This window comes from Lycium ferocissimum, chromosome 7, assembly GCF_029784015.1.
Source record: "Lycium ferocissimum isolate CSIRO_LF1 chromosome 7, AGI_CSIRO_Lferr_CH_V1, whole genome shotgun sequence".
Classification (NCBI taxonomy): domain Eukaryota; kingdom Viridiplantae; phylum Streptophyta; class Magnoliopsida; order Solanales; family Solanaceae; genus Lycium; species Lycium ferocissimum.
The window spans coordinates 39,029,229-39,045,596 of NC_081348.1; the positions used below are offsets into that span (position 1 = coordinate 39,029,229).

At 33.0% G+C, this 16,368-nt stretch overlaps 1 protein-coding gene across 1 annotated transcript; it reads right to left on the bottom strand.

Annotated features, from left to right (window-relative positions):
* Positions 1-7,930: 7,930 nt before the first annotated feature.
* Positions 7,931-16,061, bottom strand: LOC132064905 (ceramide synthase LOH2). Its single transcript, XM_059458073.1, has 6 exons — positions 15,766-16,061; positions 13,398-13,606; positions 11,287-11,442; positions 9,324-9,509; positions 9,059-9,237; positions 7,931-8,228 (listed from the first exon to the last, which is right to left on the bottom strand). Exons 1-6 carry the CDS (start codon positions 15,880-15,882, stop codon positions 8,209-8,211), a joined length of 867 nt encoding a protein of 288 aa, XP_059314056.1. The 5' UTR covers positions 15,883-16,061; the 3' UTR covers positions 7,931-8,208.
* Between the last annotated feature and the right edge of the window lie 307 nt (positions 16,062-16,368).

The window sequence follows — 16,368 nt, forward strand, 5'->3', positions numbered from 1 at the left end:
ACACCTTCTGGATAGTTTTATCATCTCCATGTTGAACTTCTTCCCACAATTTGGTCAAGACTTGCCCATATTTTTCATTCCTCCCCATTATGCTTTTCAAAATTTCCTCAAGTTCTTCTTTTTGAGAATTGGAGATTTCTTCTTCAAGGTTTTCTCTTCTTCAAGTTGAACCACTTCTTCACTTTCACAACTTTCGTTGTGGTCACAAGAATTCTCTGCTCATCTTTTAAATTTGAAATCTCTTCTTCAACCATTTCATTTTGAGGAGTCGACACTTCCATGACAATTGAGGAATTTGCATCCTCTAATGAATCATTCATTCTTTTCATAGTTTCTCCATTTTCTAAAATAGATTGTTGGATGAGTTTTCGCTCTTCCTTCATCTTAGCTTTCCGATCTAATATGTTTGGAGCATTGCCATGATACCTTCAAATCCAGCACTTTGTCCTTCACTTGCCATGTCATTGTCCCTGTCAAACTCAAAAGCACAACTAGCATTTTCGTTAAAACAACTTGAGGGAGGGGGAGCAAAATAATTGGGGCAATCACCCCAATGTCCACCTTGACCACCACATATATTACAAATATTCCCATCATAGAATTGAGACGGTGCACACATCTCTCTCCCGGGAGCATTTTCACAATCTTGCAAAAAGTGGGGTCCTTCACAATATGGACATGGGTCATCAAAATATGGATTGCAACCATCAAACCCATTTTCATTCCAAGATGCCATATTGACACAAGTAATAAATAAATAACAATTTTTAAAAAAAAAAAAAAAAAAAAAAAACTAAAATCTCATTTGATGACCAAGATGCCATAATGAGATTGTGCCTAATCTCATTGAAAGTCTTCCAACCAAATCAATGAATTTCACTCTAAGCTTTTCCAAGCCTTAGAGTGTGATATTAGGCACAATCAATTTAACCTCAAGTAACTATCCTCTTCCGAGCTCAAGTTATTAGATGGATTTAATGACCCAAATTCTTGTTAATTAATCTTTCCCAACCAAGATTTCCTCTTCCGAGCTCAATCAAAGTAAATGGGTGAGTCTTAGGGTTAGCTAATCCCTTAAGAAACATTAAAGAACAAGATTAATTAAAACAACAAAGACCACTTCAATAGCAATAAAAAGCATTCAATACATAAGCATAACAAGAGATTTAATCCAACACTTGATAATGAATAATATCATAAACAAGATTCAAGTGAAAGAAGAAAATACTACACACTTAAATATTCAATACAAAACAAGGAATTGAAGAAAGGTTTAAGAAATATCTCATTAAGGTGCTCCAATCTTCTCCTCCAATGGTGTAGATGAAACCCTAGCTCTCCAAGCTTGAAAATATGGCCAATAATCTGTTTTACAAACCCTAAAAGAGTATTTATAACATTCCAAAACGGGAAAAAATTGTGGACAAAAATACCCTGCGTGCAAAGACATGCATGCACAGTGCCACTGGTGTGTGCCGCATGCACAACATGCTGCAGCAAGTGCCACTAGCATGTGCTGCTAGAAAGTGCTGCTTGTTCTATTTTTGCTCTATTTTGCTCCGTTATGCTCTCCGGACATCTTATCCTACAAACGACATAAATACACCAAAAGTGCTTGAAGAGTCACAAAAGCTTAAGGAATTAGCATCGAATATCCCGTAACTTCGCGGCACATCAGAGTACAAGGTCCGTTATAGACAATTAAAAGTGAACAGATCAGGGATCGAGTATATGGTTAGCTTGGGAATACCCCTTAAGAAATTTACTCATCCCCAAAGTAAGAGGTGTTTTCGCTATATTACCCTTAATCAAATTTGCATCTTTCTAATTAAGTTGACATAATTTGAAAGTTGTAGTATCAGATGATGATTAAAAAGTAGCAGTAAACGAAGTGCATTAGAAGCATATGTGCCTTGAAAAAATAATAGTACCTATTTAATTTGGTTTGTTAGTTATGTAAAATATCACTTATCTAAAATAAGGGTAAACTTGAAAAAAAAGGAATTAATATCTTCTTCATTATGTAAAAGTCATTCCTTTTAGACTAAATATAAAAACTAAAGACGCCATGTAATATGGATTGGATGGAGTATTAAACTAGATTTAATTTTATTTCGTTATTATTAAGATTAAAATAATTAAATAGATTAATTGTATTTAGTTGGGAAGTGCTAATACAGATGGTTAGAGTGGGGAGAGAAAAAATAATTTTTTGCGCGGAATCCCCTTCAAAGGCACTGGTTTTTAATTTTTGCCCTTCGCCTAAAAATTCATGGGTTCCTGGTTCAAATCCCCACTTAGTGAAATTTTTTTTAAAAATTCGCAAGATAGAGTTTTGGATTCAAACTCTACCTTACGGTAGAGTATGAACCTTATAAGGCAGAGTTTGGCCAAAGTCTGCCTGGAGGCCTAATTTTTACCCGAATATGTCTAATTTTGAACAAAGTTAGGCCTTAAGGCCTAATTTTGGGTAAAAGTTTGCCTTAAGACAAATCTCTGCCTTAAGGCCTAACTTTTGCGACAAACCTCTGTCTTGCGATTTTTATTTTTATTTTTTATCGATTTCTCTAATTCGAACCTAAAACCTCGAAGTATTAGGCGAAGGATAAAAAATAAAGATCAATAATTTGAGGGACAAAAATTAAAGACCAGTGCCTTTGAAGGGCAGTCGGGCAAATGACCAGAGAAGAAAAAGGATAGCACTTGTCGACATGAAAAAATCATGTTTGAGATTAATAGCATAAAATAATGAAATAATATTACATTATATTATCTTGTAGTTATTGATTTGATTTAAATTCTTAATGTGAGACTTGAGGCAGTGGACTAAAAAGAACAAGTAGGCGTTTGGCCATAGAAATAAAAAATAATTGTACTTTTTTTTGAAATGTTTGAAGTTGGAGTTGTAGTTGAACTTGTGTTTGGCCATAGGTTTTGTAAATAATATTTAGTCGTTGAAATTTATTTTTTCTAAAAAAACATGAAATATGATTTATAGTCCCAAATTCTAAAAACTGGCAAAACCATCCAAAGTAATTAATAAACATTACCAATGTGTAAACACTGCCCCATCAACCCCACCTTTCACTTGTACTCCATATAAAACCCAACAAGAACTAAACCAAGTAGCGATAAAAATAAACACTTTGAAAAACTTTTAGAAAAACAGGTGTAAAAATAAACACTTTGAGGGTCCTTTTTATAGAAATAAAAACTTTTAGGGCCCGTTTGGAAAGCCACCCAGGTAATTGGAATTGGGTATAATTACACAATTAGGTGAGAATTGGGTGTAATTGAGAGGATGTAATTATACTCTCCAATTCTCAAGAGGGGGGGGGGGGGGTTGAGAATTGGGTATAATTACACCCTGTAATTACAAGGTTACTTTTTAGTTTGTTTCTTTTTTGTTTATTTTAATTTCTTTTTATTTTTGATTTCTAGTATTTTAATTTCTTTTTTTATTTTTTTATTTCTATTATTTTAATTTCATTTTTATTTTTACTTTTAAATTATTTTTATTTTTTAAAATGTATTTTTCTTTTTATATTATTTATTTTTCATTTCTTTCTTCTCATTCCCAACCTTTATTTCTTGTAGTTCCATGTAATTGCTCGTATTTTTATTTTTATTTTATTCATTTAGCATAATCATGTTATTATTCTAATTTTTGAAACTACACCTCTTAATATTGGAAAGAATGAGTCATTAACAAACTTGACATATAACGAGTGACGTTATTAAAGTAGAATTTCGTTGTGAATAAGGTTATAGACTTATATTTTCCCTTTCTTTTGAATTATTTACTTAAGTTAGTTGGAACATACTTATGTAATGTTGAAATTTGACATAAGAGTATTATGTTAAACTTTTTTCTTTTGGATTTTGAATTTAGGTTATATTTTCAGTTTTAAGTTATTTGCTTTCACATTGCATGTTGTTTATTTTTCACTTACATTTGATGGATTTTTTGTGTCAAACATTTGAATAATGTTACGGCATTATATTTATAAATATTTTTTTTGTCAAATATCCAAACCATGGCTTTGTCACAAAAAAAGTCTTCTTTTAAATTTTATAATTAATTAAAATTAAATATTATTAATTCAAAAAATATATATCAATTTTTTTTTACAATATCAGTTTCAAATATATGATTATTAATTAATATATTATCAAGAAACAATGTGTTATTAAATAACTAATTTAATATCATTTATAAAGTTAAATATTTTTTAAATTTTTTTAAATTAAATTTTATTTTTAAATTAAACTAACTGTGTAATTACACTTGTGCAACCAAACAACACGCTTGTAATTACACTGTAATTACATTATGACAAACAAACAGGTCGTTGTAATTACACTACTGTGTAATTACTAGGCTGTGTAATTACTACCCTAGTAATTACACCAATTCCAATTACCAGGTGGCTTTCCAAACAGGCCCTTAGGGTAAAATTTGAAACAACAAAATAAAAGTAACGATTCAAAACAGAAAATGAAAAAAGTGAAAAAAAAAGTTTTTGGTTGTTTTTCAATTTTCAAATACAACTTTAACTTCAAGTTGTATTTGAAATTTTTATGACCAAATACTAATTTTTGGAAAAAAGTGAAAAAAATTTCCAAAAAAAAAAATGAATAATTCTCGTGACCAAACGGGTTTTATAGAACAATAAAATGCAGAATCTTTCAACAACATTAATTTCACGAAAATGGCATGAGGCCACCCTGCAGCAGCAGAGTATAGTTTCTTACACCCACTATCTGAGAATGACCAAGTTATCTAGAAACATGTGAGAAAAACATTCCTATAAATGATAAAAACACTAGTAAGTAAAATTAACGCACAAGATTTTCATGGATGATATTATTATATATATATATAAATTGTTTAACTCTCCGTTGTCGTGTGGCCACGGACTTTACGCTAAAAGGTCCCCTATGGCCGTAATGGCTTCTAATTTTAGTAAAAGTTGACTGAGCGATCAGCTCATTTGACTTCCAAAATAAGATGCGACTCTCACACGTTGATAATGTAAAAGATACTCCATCCGTCTCATATTACTGACTTTTCCGTTACACGTCCTTTAAGAAAATCATAAATAAAAGTATACTTTTACACCATTACCCTTATCTCTCTCCAATTAATTATACTCTTATCCATATTAGTTACTTTAAAAAATAATTAATCTAAAGGTTAAAATATGAAAACTTTAATTAATTCTATCTTGGTTTTGTAAATGGACAAGTATTTTGAGACGGATATTTTTAATAATGTGGATAAATAATATGGGACGGAGGGAGTATATACATTAATGTAAATTTATCCACTATAGCAGATAAGTTTATCATATTTTTGGAGCACTGACTGTACTTATTCTTTGATAAAGTTTACTAATTTCATTTATTTTATATGAGATGAATCATTTTAGCTTGCAATTTTTTTTTATATAATTTTAGTAATGTAAAATTTAAACTTATCATAATATACTAATATAGCATAAGTTGACTGAGTCGTTGTTTCATTTGTGCATAACAAGTCAAACTCTTCAACGACGATTTCATTCTAGTCCACTCAAGTAGTACGCATATGCGGCTTACTTCCACTGTGATGGACAATTTTTTTTTTGTCTCAATCTAAAATATCTTTTTTTTTTTTTTTTGTGGGTTCTACAATGACCTTCAATTTTCTTACAAAGAATAAAACTCATTCTTCACGGGAGTTAATGCATTTCTAATATCCTACGATCAAAAGTGACGATAAAACTCACTTTTATGTTAAATAGTGAAAATTCAACTGCTTGAGAAGTTAAATTTATCAACATTTTTCTACTCATTTGCATTTAAATACAGCTTGAGCCTTGAGCTTTAACAATGTGGTGGAAGAAATTTAACAAAGAAAGAAATTGGAGTATACTCGCATTTGACACTGGCTTGAGTGGAAATGGGGAAGTAGACTACTTCATTAAATTTAGTCAATTTGCTTTGGTTGCCAAATTATTACTCATTCGTCCTATTTAAACTATATCTAATTTAATTTCGTTATTATTTAGGGTAAAGTTGGTGGGCAGAAAGTGAAAAAATAGAATAGCACTTGTCCAGAGGTAAAATAATCAAGTTTGAAATTAATAGCATAAAATGATGAAATAGTAGTATTAGTGTATATTATTTGTATTTATTGATTTGATATGATTATCAAATAAGTTTTTGTTGGTCGCCTATAGAAAAAGAAAATTGGAATTTTATGGAAGTGAGACTTGAGGCATTGGAACAAAAAGAACAAGTTATAGTCAACAAACATTAATTTCATGAAAATGGCATGAGACCACCTTGCAGCACCAGAGTATTTATTTACACCCACTATCTGAGAACGACCAAATTGTCTATATACACGTGAGGTGAAACATTGCTATAAATGACAAAAGCACTAGTAAGAAGAAAAAAAAAAAGATGCTCAAAATTTTGTTGGATGATTAAAAAATTGCTTAATTCTCTGTTGTCGTGTGGCCACGTACTTGACGCTAAAAGGTCTTCTATGGCCGCATATGGCTTCCAATTATAGTAAAAGTTGACTGAATCATCAGCTCATCTGACTTTCAATATAAGATTTGACTAACACGCGTTGACACGTTAAAAATACTACTCCGTATGTAGATTACTGAGTATTATAATTTTATCCTTTATTATTAGTTTTAGATTACTAACTTCACTTATTCGTTGTTAAAGTTTACAAATTTCATTTACAAGGAACAGGCAGCACATTTTTACTTTTTATATGACATGCTAGCTTGCAAATTCTTTTACAGTACTAGTCTATAGATATTAAACTTAACATAGTAATAATACTATATATAGGATAACTTTGACTGAGTCTATAGGATGACTGAGTCATCGTCTCACAAGTCAAACTCTTCAATGGCTATTCATTCTTGTTCACTTAAATAGTGCACATATGCGGTGACTTCCACTGTGATGGACCACTTTTTATGTCTCAATCTAAAATATGCTTCTTCTTTTTTTTTTCTATAATTACGTTCAATTTTTTTAAATGAAAAGAACTCACTCTTTAGCCGAGAATAATTGACACCTTACGCTTTTACACATTCACATTTCGTAAGCTACACACAACAGAACAAAACTGTATGTTCATAATTTAACCTTAAACCTTTCATGCACCTATTGCATCCCACTAACATATATACGGGATAGAAGGGAAGAAATCACAATAAGGTTCTTATCTCTGTTGGAATTTAAACATAGACTTCCTATGATTTACACCTACCCCGAAATTTAAACCCTGACCTCCTAATATACTCATCCATTTCAATGATCATTAGGTCACACCCTTTGCGTTTTCCATTAATGTTAATGTATAAAGTATTCCGTCAATGTTTACAGTATAAAGTATTCTACTACTGTTACAGGCTTACAGCCATTTTTTTTTTCGCCTCTCTTGTTAGATTCTTTGGACTAATCTATCGACTGTAATAACATCCTACGCCAAACCCTCCAGATAGTCTCTGCATATAGTTTTCCCCTCTTTGCAATGGTAGCAGTGCCAGTAGCTTTGTCTAAGAACGATAATTTCTCGTTCACAAATAGTTACTCCAATAATTATTCCAACCCAAATACCCTCAGGCAATGTCGGATGTAGCCTATTGCTGCGAGTAACAATAATTTAGACACAGAATCATAAATATATAGGTGAAAAACAACAAAATTGCAGCAAGTAATAGATTCTAAACCCATAATATCAAAACTAGAGTGAGTTCACTGATAAGAATTTTAAAGGTTGAACCCATTGAGTTAAAATCATGGGTTCACCTCTGCATAACGGGGCATACATAACCTGATTCCCCATATGTACATATTTATCATATCGTCAATAGTTGTAAGCCAAAACATCTAGCAGCAACAAAGAACGAGGCAGTTATATGTGAAGCTGGTTTGCTTGAATCGTTTTGAATACTTGTTTAGAGAACAATTATACAAGGAGATACCTATTATTTTGTACACCAAAAATGTAATGACGAGTTAAACTGATAATATCCCCGCATCTAACCAGTTCTATTTCTATAACCAAACCAAAAAAAATGTATAGTTGACTATAACACGTAGAAGATGTCAAGCTAAGTCTATTGGAACCTACAACTCATATGCAATATCCAAAGCACGTTTCTGCTGAAGAATCTGAGCGTTGTCTTCAAATTAGTCATCATCTTCCGAATCTGTATAGAAGGGGAAAGAACAATACAAGCAGTTCAAAAAGGATCCTGAAAACCTCAAATGCTGAAAGTTGGAAAAGACTATTCAAACCATACTCTGAATTCCTTTTGGATACAGCCAAAAATAGTTAAAAGGAATTTTTTTTAAATTTTCTATGAAAAAAAATACTAGTTTGATAAACCTGAGTGAGACAGTTAAAAAGAAGCTAGTGTTGGTGTTGCAGCTACTAAAGAATTTACTACAACAAAAGATTTCATAGATCTCTAGTTTCTCTACGGTGCACCATGAGGTTCTTGATTGTGTAGATGCTTGGGTGACCTTTAAATAACCATATTTTGGTCTAGGTTCCTCTACTTTTTGGTATCCTTCGTTTATACGGGGATTTTCCTAACATTAATAAAGTTATTTACCTTATAAAAAAAAAAATCATAAAAATTAGAATGTGCTTCTGTCAGAAATCCAGAAAAAGAATGACTACTAAAAATTTGTTCAGAATAATAATTTTATGTCCCAAAGCCAGTTTATAAAACTATACACAACGCAATAAAAAAAAGTCAGAATTCAGTAAACTTCACCGCTCAATTCGATATAAACATGTAAAAAAGGTGAAACAGACGAGACAAATCTTCATCAGTTTAAGATCTACGAGAAAACATCTGCAGCATGGAAAAGTACTTAGATTACTCATTTCATGCTTGTCTTATAGTATTATTTTTTTTTTTTTTTTTTGTCGGAACAGGTTAACAAAAGAAAAAGGTGTAGCAATATATATCAGCACAAATCAACAACAGTGTACCTGTGCTAAATTCAAAATGACAGCTAAGATGCTTACCAGATCTTATGTCTTCCCCAACTTGCCCTCTATTTTTCAACTGTCTCATGATCATTGAACATATGAGAATCCACCAATAAATGTGGAACACAAGTAGGGTCAAGAGCATTGTGTTGAAGACGTAGTATATCATTGTATCATATGCCTCTGACAACTTCAAGACCTCACACAGATAATAGCTGGGAAGTGAAACACATTGGACTAATTAGGAGAAACCAGAAGAGGGGAACAATAGCATATGAGTAGAAAATCTGATAATGCCAACCTTGAGGATCGTATGACCCAAAATGGAAAGAATATCAGCCTAAGTATAACCCAAGAGACAGCAAAACAACCAAATAGTACACTAGCTCCAAGCTCCTTCTCTGAATATTTAAAAACTTTGGCAGCTTCAAGAAAGACATCACTTGCATCATGTAATGCAAGAATAACTATCCCAATCCGAAAGAAGCTACAGAGGTCAAAACACATCAAATTAATACACAAACTGAAGCAGATAAAAACTACTCCATTCTTCTAATATGCAGGCAGCATCCGGAAATTATTGCATTTGCTAATTTGTTTCCTCGAGTGTTAGTGAAATTACACTGAGTTAAAAATTTCATCAACAATACCAAGTAGTCTGACAAGGCTTTTGACAGATAATTCCAGAATAGCAAGTTTTCAACTAGGAGAATTAGCTCCACTGCAGGGATTATAACATAAATGATTCTTTCATTTAATGACAACGAACTTCACAAAATGACTTAATAGATTCAAGGGAAATCATTACCTATAGAGAGTATGATGATTAGAAATCAGCAAAATTATAATTCGGAAGAGGGAACCAAGACACGCATGGCATGAACCATTACAAAACCAAGTTTCCTAAATCTGTTATCGAGTTCTCTTGACATCAACAGATTAAGTAAAAATATGGAAATGATAGGCGTCAAGGTTGGTCAATTTTCTTGAATACGTCAGATGAATTCAAAATGGATACTCAGGAATAACCATTATCGATTCCACTCACAAACTTCAGCACTAATTTGGGACCTCTTTTTTTAGGTATATAGGAGCAGGGGCGAATTTAGGTAGAAAGTTCGGGGCACGTGAAGCCATGGTCTCTTAGTAAAACTAGGTTTTTTATGTATAGATTTTCTACAATTGGTATAATATTATCTATTGGAACCCATGCTACAAGAAGGCTAAATAGTGCACTTGGTTGAAGGTTGAGTTATTTACCTAGAGGACTAGGGATCAATTCCCACTTAACACATTTTTTCCTTCCCTTTTTAGTGGTGAACTCATGTTCTAAAAATCCTACATTCGCCTCTGTATAGGAGAATAATAACCTTCTGATCAACCATTGAGGCAAAAGTACTAATTGTATCTGCAAGACTTAGTTACAAACACGACCAACATGGGCAGATGGGGCAATCCTTTATCTATCTTTTTCAAATAAGTAGCAACCATTTCATTATTTTATCGTCTAGACGGCATATTAGCATCCTTGTGCAGGATTACAAAGATGCTACTGGCTAAGTCAAATTTGACCAAAAGGTCAGGAGCCGTTTAAGTGCTTGTGCATAAATGAATCTACTATGACAAAGTGGTAAAACATCAGAATATAGAAAGAAAGGGACCATTTGAGCATCCTCATTTCACAGAAAATCTCAGCCAAGAAAAAAAGTAGCAAACATCAATTAACAAAAACATGAAAATACACATTTTCCATTTCTCATACACATTACATGATCTGAATCCAATTTAAATTGATAATTGTATATGTCTTTATATATGAATATGCAAATTAATATTATCACCATAATGGGCATCTAACTTTTCTTCCTTTGGCAATAAATGTTCTAATCTCTACTTACATTCTACTTTTTTTAGCCTCTTCTATATCTCAAACCAGGTCTTCAAAGTTTAGAATCTACTTTGACCTAGCATCCCTTACCCCCACCATCAACTGAAAATAAAAGGAAAAAGTTATCTCTCGAAATATGCTGAAGACTGTCTGCGTTCTGTGGTTCAATGAATATGAAAACTCCAAGCACATTTAAATTCCTATTTGTATTGCACCCACCATAGGCATAGAGACCATAAAACTGTTGCTAACATCATACATAAATCATGTCCCTATTTTCATGTCAAGATAGGGTATATGTCCATAAAAAGATAATGAAAGGAGAAAAATAATAATTAAAAAATAAAACGTAAACCACTGGTGAAGTAAACCGTACCTTGAGATATAGGAGCATGAAATCAGAAAAACTGTGACTATGTGATGGGACATCATTACAGCAAAGTCTTTCCGTCGCGTTTCCCAAACAAGGAGGGCAGCAATGGAATAGGTGTAGAACCCACATTGGCACATATAGATAAGTTTGATTCCAACCCTAAAATGAGAAATGAACATACGATGTTAGATTCTATTAGATTCTATCAACCCCCATATGAACCTTTTATTAAGAGGCCTAAAAAAATTAAAGTTGCCTGTAAGACTCATCCATTTCTGTGAAGCAAGTATGAAGTGTAATAAATGTTTGTGAAGCAAGTATGAAGTTTAATAAATGTTGCTCACAGTTCTAATGATTCTAACAGAAAGTAAAACTTTGGGTGCATTAAGAGTTTCAATTCTCAAATATAGAAACATGGATTTGCATTTCTAGTTGAACTTCACTCTACAGTGAATTTAATGCATTCAAATGACTGCAACAAAGGTATACATGTTTTATCAGAAAAGAAGTCTTGCCTAGACAATAATCGTCTTAAGAAGCCCTATTTCTTTTTTCTTTCTTTTTTTTTTTTTTTTTTTTTGGCAATTTGCTCAACTAAAATGGTGATGATATCTTACTAGAAGCAGCGTTTTTGGTGAGTTCCCCTCAGCCAATCACTACTGCCAATGGCATGCTTACTGCGAAGTGTGAGCGAATAGAACAGCTGCTTAGGCAATTAGACTTTCAGCAAGATACTGAACGAAGTTGGCGTCGTGAAGGCATTCAGATAGAAGAAAGAAAGATATAAGGAGATGTCAAGAGAGGGAGCCCACATGCTCCAGGCATCCAGTGCTATTTTCTCAGGTGATGATGCACGTTCTGGTCGCACAAGGTAAAGAAAAATGATACTTCAGCTGTAGCATGGGGAAATGAAACAAAAGGAGTGGAAATAGTTGAAGACAGAAGCAGCAACGAGTTAAGAAGAAGAAGAAGAAGAAGAGAAGGATGAGGAGGATCTGCAATACTTCTACCCCAAAATAAGGTGTTAAAGGGCCTTTGAAATATATTACAACCATTGAGCACAAATCCTAGTGTATAGAATGTACCCGCAATTTTGCTTTCTGTTAGAATATACATATATACGCACACAACAACAATTATATCTCAGTCCCAAACAAGTTGGGGTCGGCTATATGAATCCTTACTCCATTAAAACTCATCTCATGCCAATATTATGCAAATAGAAATTAAAAGTATTAGAAGTTCTCCATATTTTCTAGATATATAAATCTCTCAAATGCTAAACCACTCCTAAAAAGCATATAACCCTCTGAATGCTTGCAGGTAGAACCTGTTAAGTGCTAGACAAGATACATACTGGTAACAATTAAGTAACACAGGTAGCCCATGGATGTTGCAAATAGAACCTATCAAGTACTAGACAAGATACGTACTGGTAACAATTAAGCAAAACAGCATCGACCATGCACGAGAAGTATTTTGAGTGGATGCTCCATGCATCAAATAATTATGACATGAACAAGTTGCCAGACGAGAATTTCAATTCATGATCACAATACCCTAGCCATGCTTATATGAACTTCAAGAGATCATCTATGGGTTAGGAACCAAAAGGTTCCTAATTTTTGTGTTGTATTACCACCAAAGGAGAAATCATCAGTGCCACACACTCCTAAATGTAAGAAGACCACAGGCCTTGAGGAAAGATTTCTGACAGTAGGGTGGAAAAATAAGATTTTTTTTTTCTTTTTCTTTTTTTCCAAAATCCTCAAAAAAGCAATACACTTGATATAGGAGACAAGAAGATACTGCAAAACTTACGAAATGCAACTCCCAATGTGAGGCTCAATGGTGGGAACTTAATACGGAGTAAGAAATAAAACATACTTCGGCTTATTGAATCCCAATTTATGAACTTAGCAACAGATTAGCACTAAATATACTATTTTGAATTGAACTAAGTATAGCTAGCAATTTTGTTGTTTCACAAGTAATTGTCCTTGCTTGCTCAATTATTTAAAGTAACAACCCAATTTTAGTTTTATACAGCTATTACATGTTGACTGCCATGTGTCATAAACTAGGGCATAGAACAATCAGGATGTGATACTCACGATAGATCTTGATTTGGCCAGCCCCTGAAATATTGCTTCACATCTAGGAACCATGGCGCATGATAAGCAACTTTTAGGACACAAAACTCAATAGTGGCATAATAAGCAAATTTCCACATGGATTCAGAGCATTTAACAACTTTTCCTCTTGTAACCTCATCATTCTTCAGATTGGTCGTTCCCAGTCGCAGCAACAAAATGGCTAGCCTCTGGAAACAAGGTTAACAAGGAACATAGATATGTCAGAAAGATGGAGTAAAGTAAAAGATAACTAAATCTGTCACACAGCTGCCAGTCCATGTAAAAATGTCGAGGCAAATTCACTTCAATCTTAAAAAAAAATTCCCCAATTTTCTATCGTCTGAATTCTTCAACATCAGGAAAGCAGTCACTGAATATTAGCTCCTTACAATGACTACTTTCAAATAGTTAAACTTATTGTTTTCCTTAATGAGGGAGAAAAAGCAATATTATTAACTTGTTTGTATTCCCAACTAAAGCCATGTACGCCATGTATCGATCGGGTTATGTGGGGGCCATTGAGTACCATAACTGTAAGAACAAGTACCGGCACCAAGGCATGCCCATAAGTCCTAGCCTAAAGATGGCGGCACTAGATAAAAAATATTTGGTAAAGTGGTATATTAATTGCCAAGGAAATGTAATGAATAAATATGTTAGCAAACAGGAATTTAGAAAATTAGAAATAAACAAATTAGAACTAATTTGACGCAGATACAAAAATTGCATGTTTGCATCTATACGAATTACGAGAAACTTAAAACAGTTTTGAGTCTCTAGTGACACAAAATTTATTTCATATATTTTACTCAATTGTACTTTTTGAATTTCTTTGTCCATAAAGTTGTTTGTGTTTATAGTTTTCTTATTCTTTTTTCTTTTCTTCACGCTTTACTAAACCCCAGTTGACTTAGGCGGTTATCTATCCTTTTTCCCTCTGACAAAACTGGTCCCCTCAAGAGGACGAAACCTTAAATTTCATTACCCACTGATGCTCAATATTTCCAAATATGGTGATGTTAGTAGAGAGGGTCCTCTTCAGGCAAAATATGCTCCTATATTTTGTGTGTGAGAAAGAAGAGGAATAAACATAGTTTACATCTCACCTAAAACATATTAATCTATGGGTAGTCTGCAGAATATTCTAGATTTTACTGGAACTACACGATAGTGTACAACTGTACATAGCAGTACATGCAAGAAACACTCCTCCATGAACCGAGTATCAGTTCTAAGAATGTCAACACCCAAATCACAGCTCAATACGACTAACGTCTATGTGAAGACACGACCCAAAACGAGGATGCAACGTGAAACAATAAACATAATTCATATGTGAGATCACACGCCATTGCACCAAATTACCATTTACGATATGATGGGATGGCAACATCACAGGAGTTTCACATCAATTTCAATGATTATGAATCGCCCTCGCCTAAAGTTTTTTTTAATAAAATCTTAAAAGTGTTGTTGTAGCAGTCAATTACGAAGTCTAACAGCTCAAATTCTAATAAAGCTGGCTTAAGAAGATAAATTTCATCTATTAGTCTGGGTGGATTCAAATTGATTCTTTAATTTCTATTATATTCAATTACTTAATGGTAATGAAAGTTCAAGAACTGTAATCAAAGAAACCCCAATTCAGTTCAGTCGTTTAAAATTCATTGAAATAAATAAACTTACCTTCCTTTCTTTACAATGTGGTTTGTAATCCATCAACAGTTACTATCCCAACAAGGTTACAAGGTGAATGTTTACAAATTGTGTCTAGGTTTACAAGGCCAATAACTAATCATTCAGAAGTATCATTGAGAAAGTTAATGCTGGCTCATACAAATTGCACCAGAACCTCAAAAAAATCACAAAAATTACTAAATCCAATTTAATTCAATCAATTACTAACAATCTTAATTAAACCTAAAATTTTTTTCCATCAGGATGTCCTACAAATAGCTTCGCCCAGACAACCATATCAGGAGATTAAATACATGTCCATATTGTTATTAAGTTATTCAATCAATTAACAACAATTTTTATTTAAACATTGAGGATCTATTGTAAGGAGATTAAGGGAACGGGACATTCGTTTTTCTTGGTTGAATGTGACGTCCATTTTACCTTAGCTCTTTTTACGCAATCCAATACAGTAGTTAATGAGAATCTTGACCCATGTTTTCATTACACGAGTCAAACCAAGATTGAGTACACAACACTCAAATTAAATAATTAAAGAGCCAATAAAACAAGGCTCACTAGAAGCATTTAAAGATGTACATTTTCCAAACCAAAAATAAACATCAGTTATCACCACAAGAAGTTGTCAAGAAAAAAAAAGAAAGCTTACACGAAAGATGAATCTGTCAAGGAATAATCTGACAAGGACGAAACCAAAAGCGAAATATATGGCATAGAGCAAATGAGAAGCACTAGGGCCAGCATTGTTCGCCCAAATCGAGTCCATAATAGATGACTACAACTCTCAATTTCGAAATGAGAACAACATCTAAATCGGTTACGAATTAAACAAGAATTCGCCCTTGTGCCCCACCACAATGCCAAGTTCGAATACGGGTCGGACTTCCGGGTTGGAGAGAACCGGATTTGAGGATAGTAACGAAATAATAGAGGGAAACAGAAAGAAATAGGAAAGAAGGGGCGATGGTGGAGATCTTGTGAATGGCGGGGTGAGTTTTAGGAGTATTATTATGGTGCTTTCAACAAAATTATTTATTAGTGGTTCCCTTGTGCTATGATTATCATCACTTTGAATACGTACTAATACCTCAATGTTTAATGATGACCCTTTCAACTTTTTCTTGTTTAAACTAAAACTAAAAGTTATACTCCCTCCGTTTTAATTTATGTGAATTAATTTTTATATATTAATATATGTAAAGAAGAATGATCAATTTCTTTATTTAAAAATAATTTATTTTTATACAATGAT

Coding starts and splice junctions, on each gene's coding strand:
- LOC132064905 (XM_059458073.1), bottom strand. CDS start 15,882: ATGGACTCGATTTGGGCGAACAATGCTGGCCCTAGTGCTTCTCATTTG. Junction 11,443..13,397: donor TGGCCAAATCAAGATCTATC/GTGAGTATCACA, acceptor TTCTCATTTTAG/GGTTGGAATCAAACTTATCT. Junction 8,229..9,058: donor TGGGGAAGACATAAGATCTG/GTAAGCATCTTA, acceptor CCTTCTATACAG/ATTCGGAAGATGATGACTAA.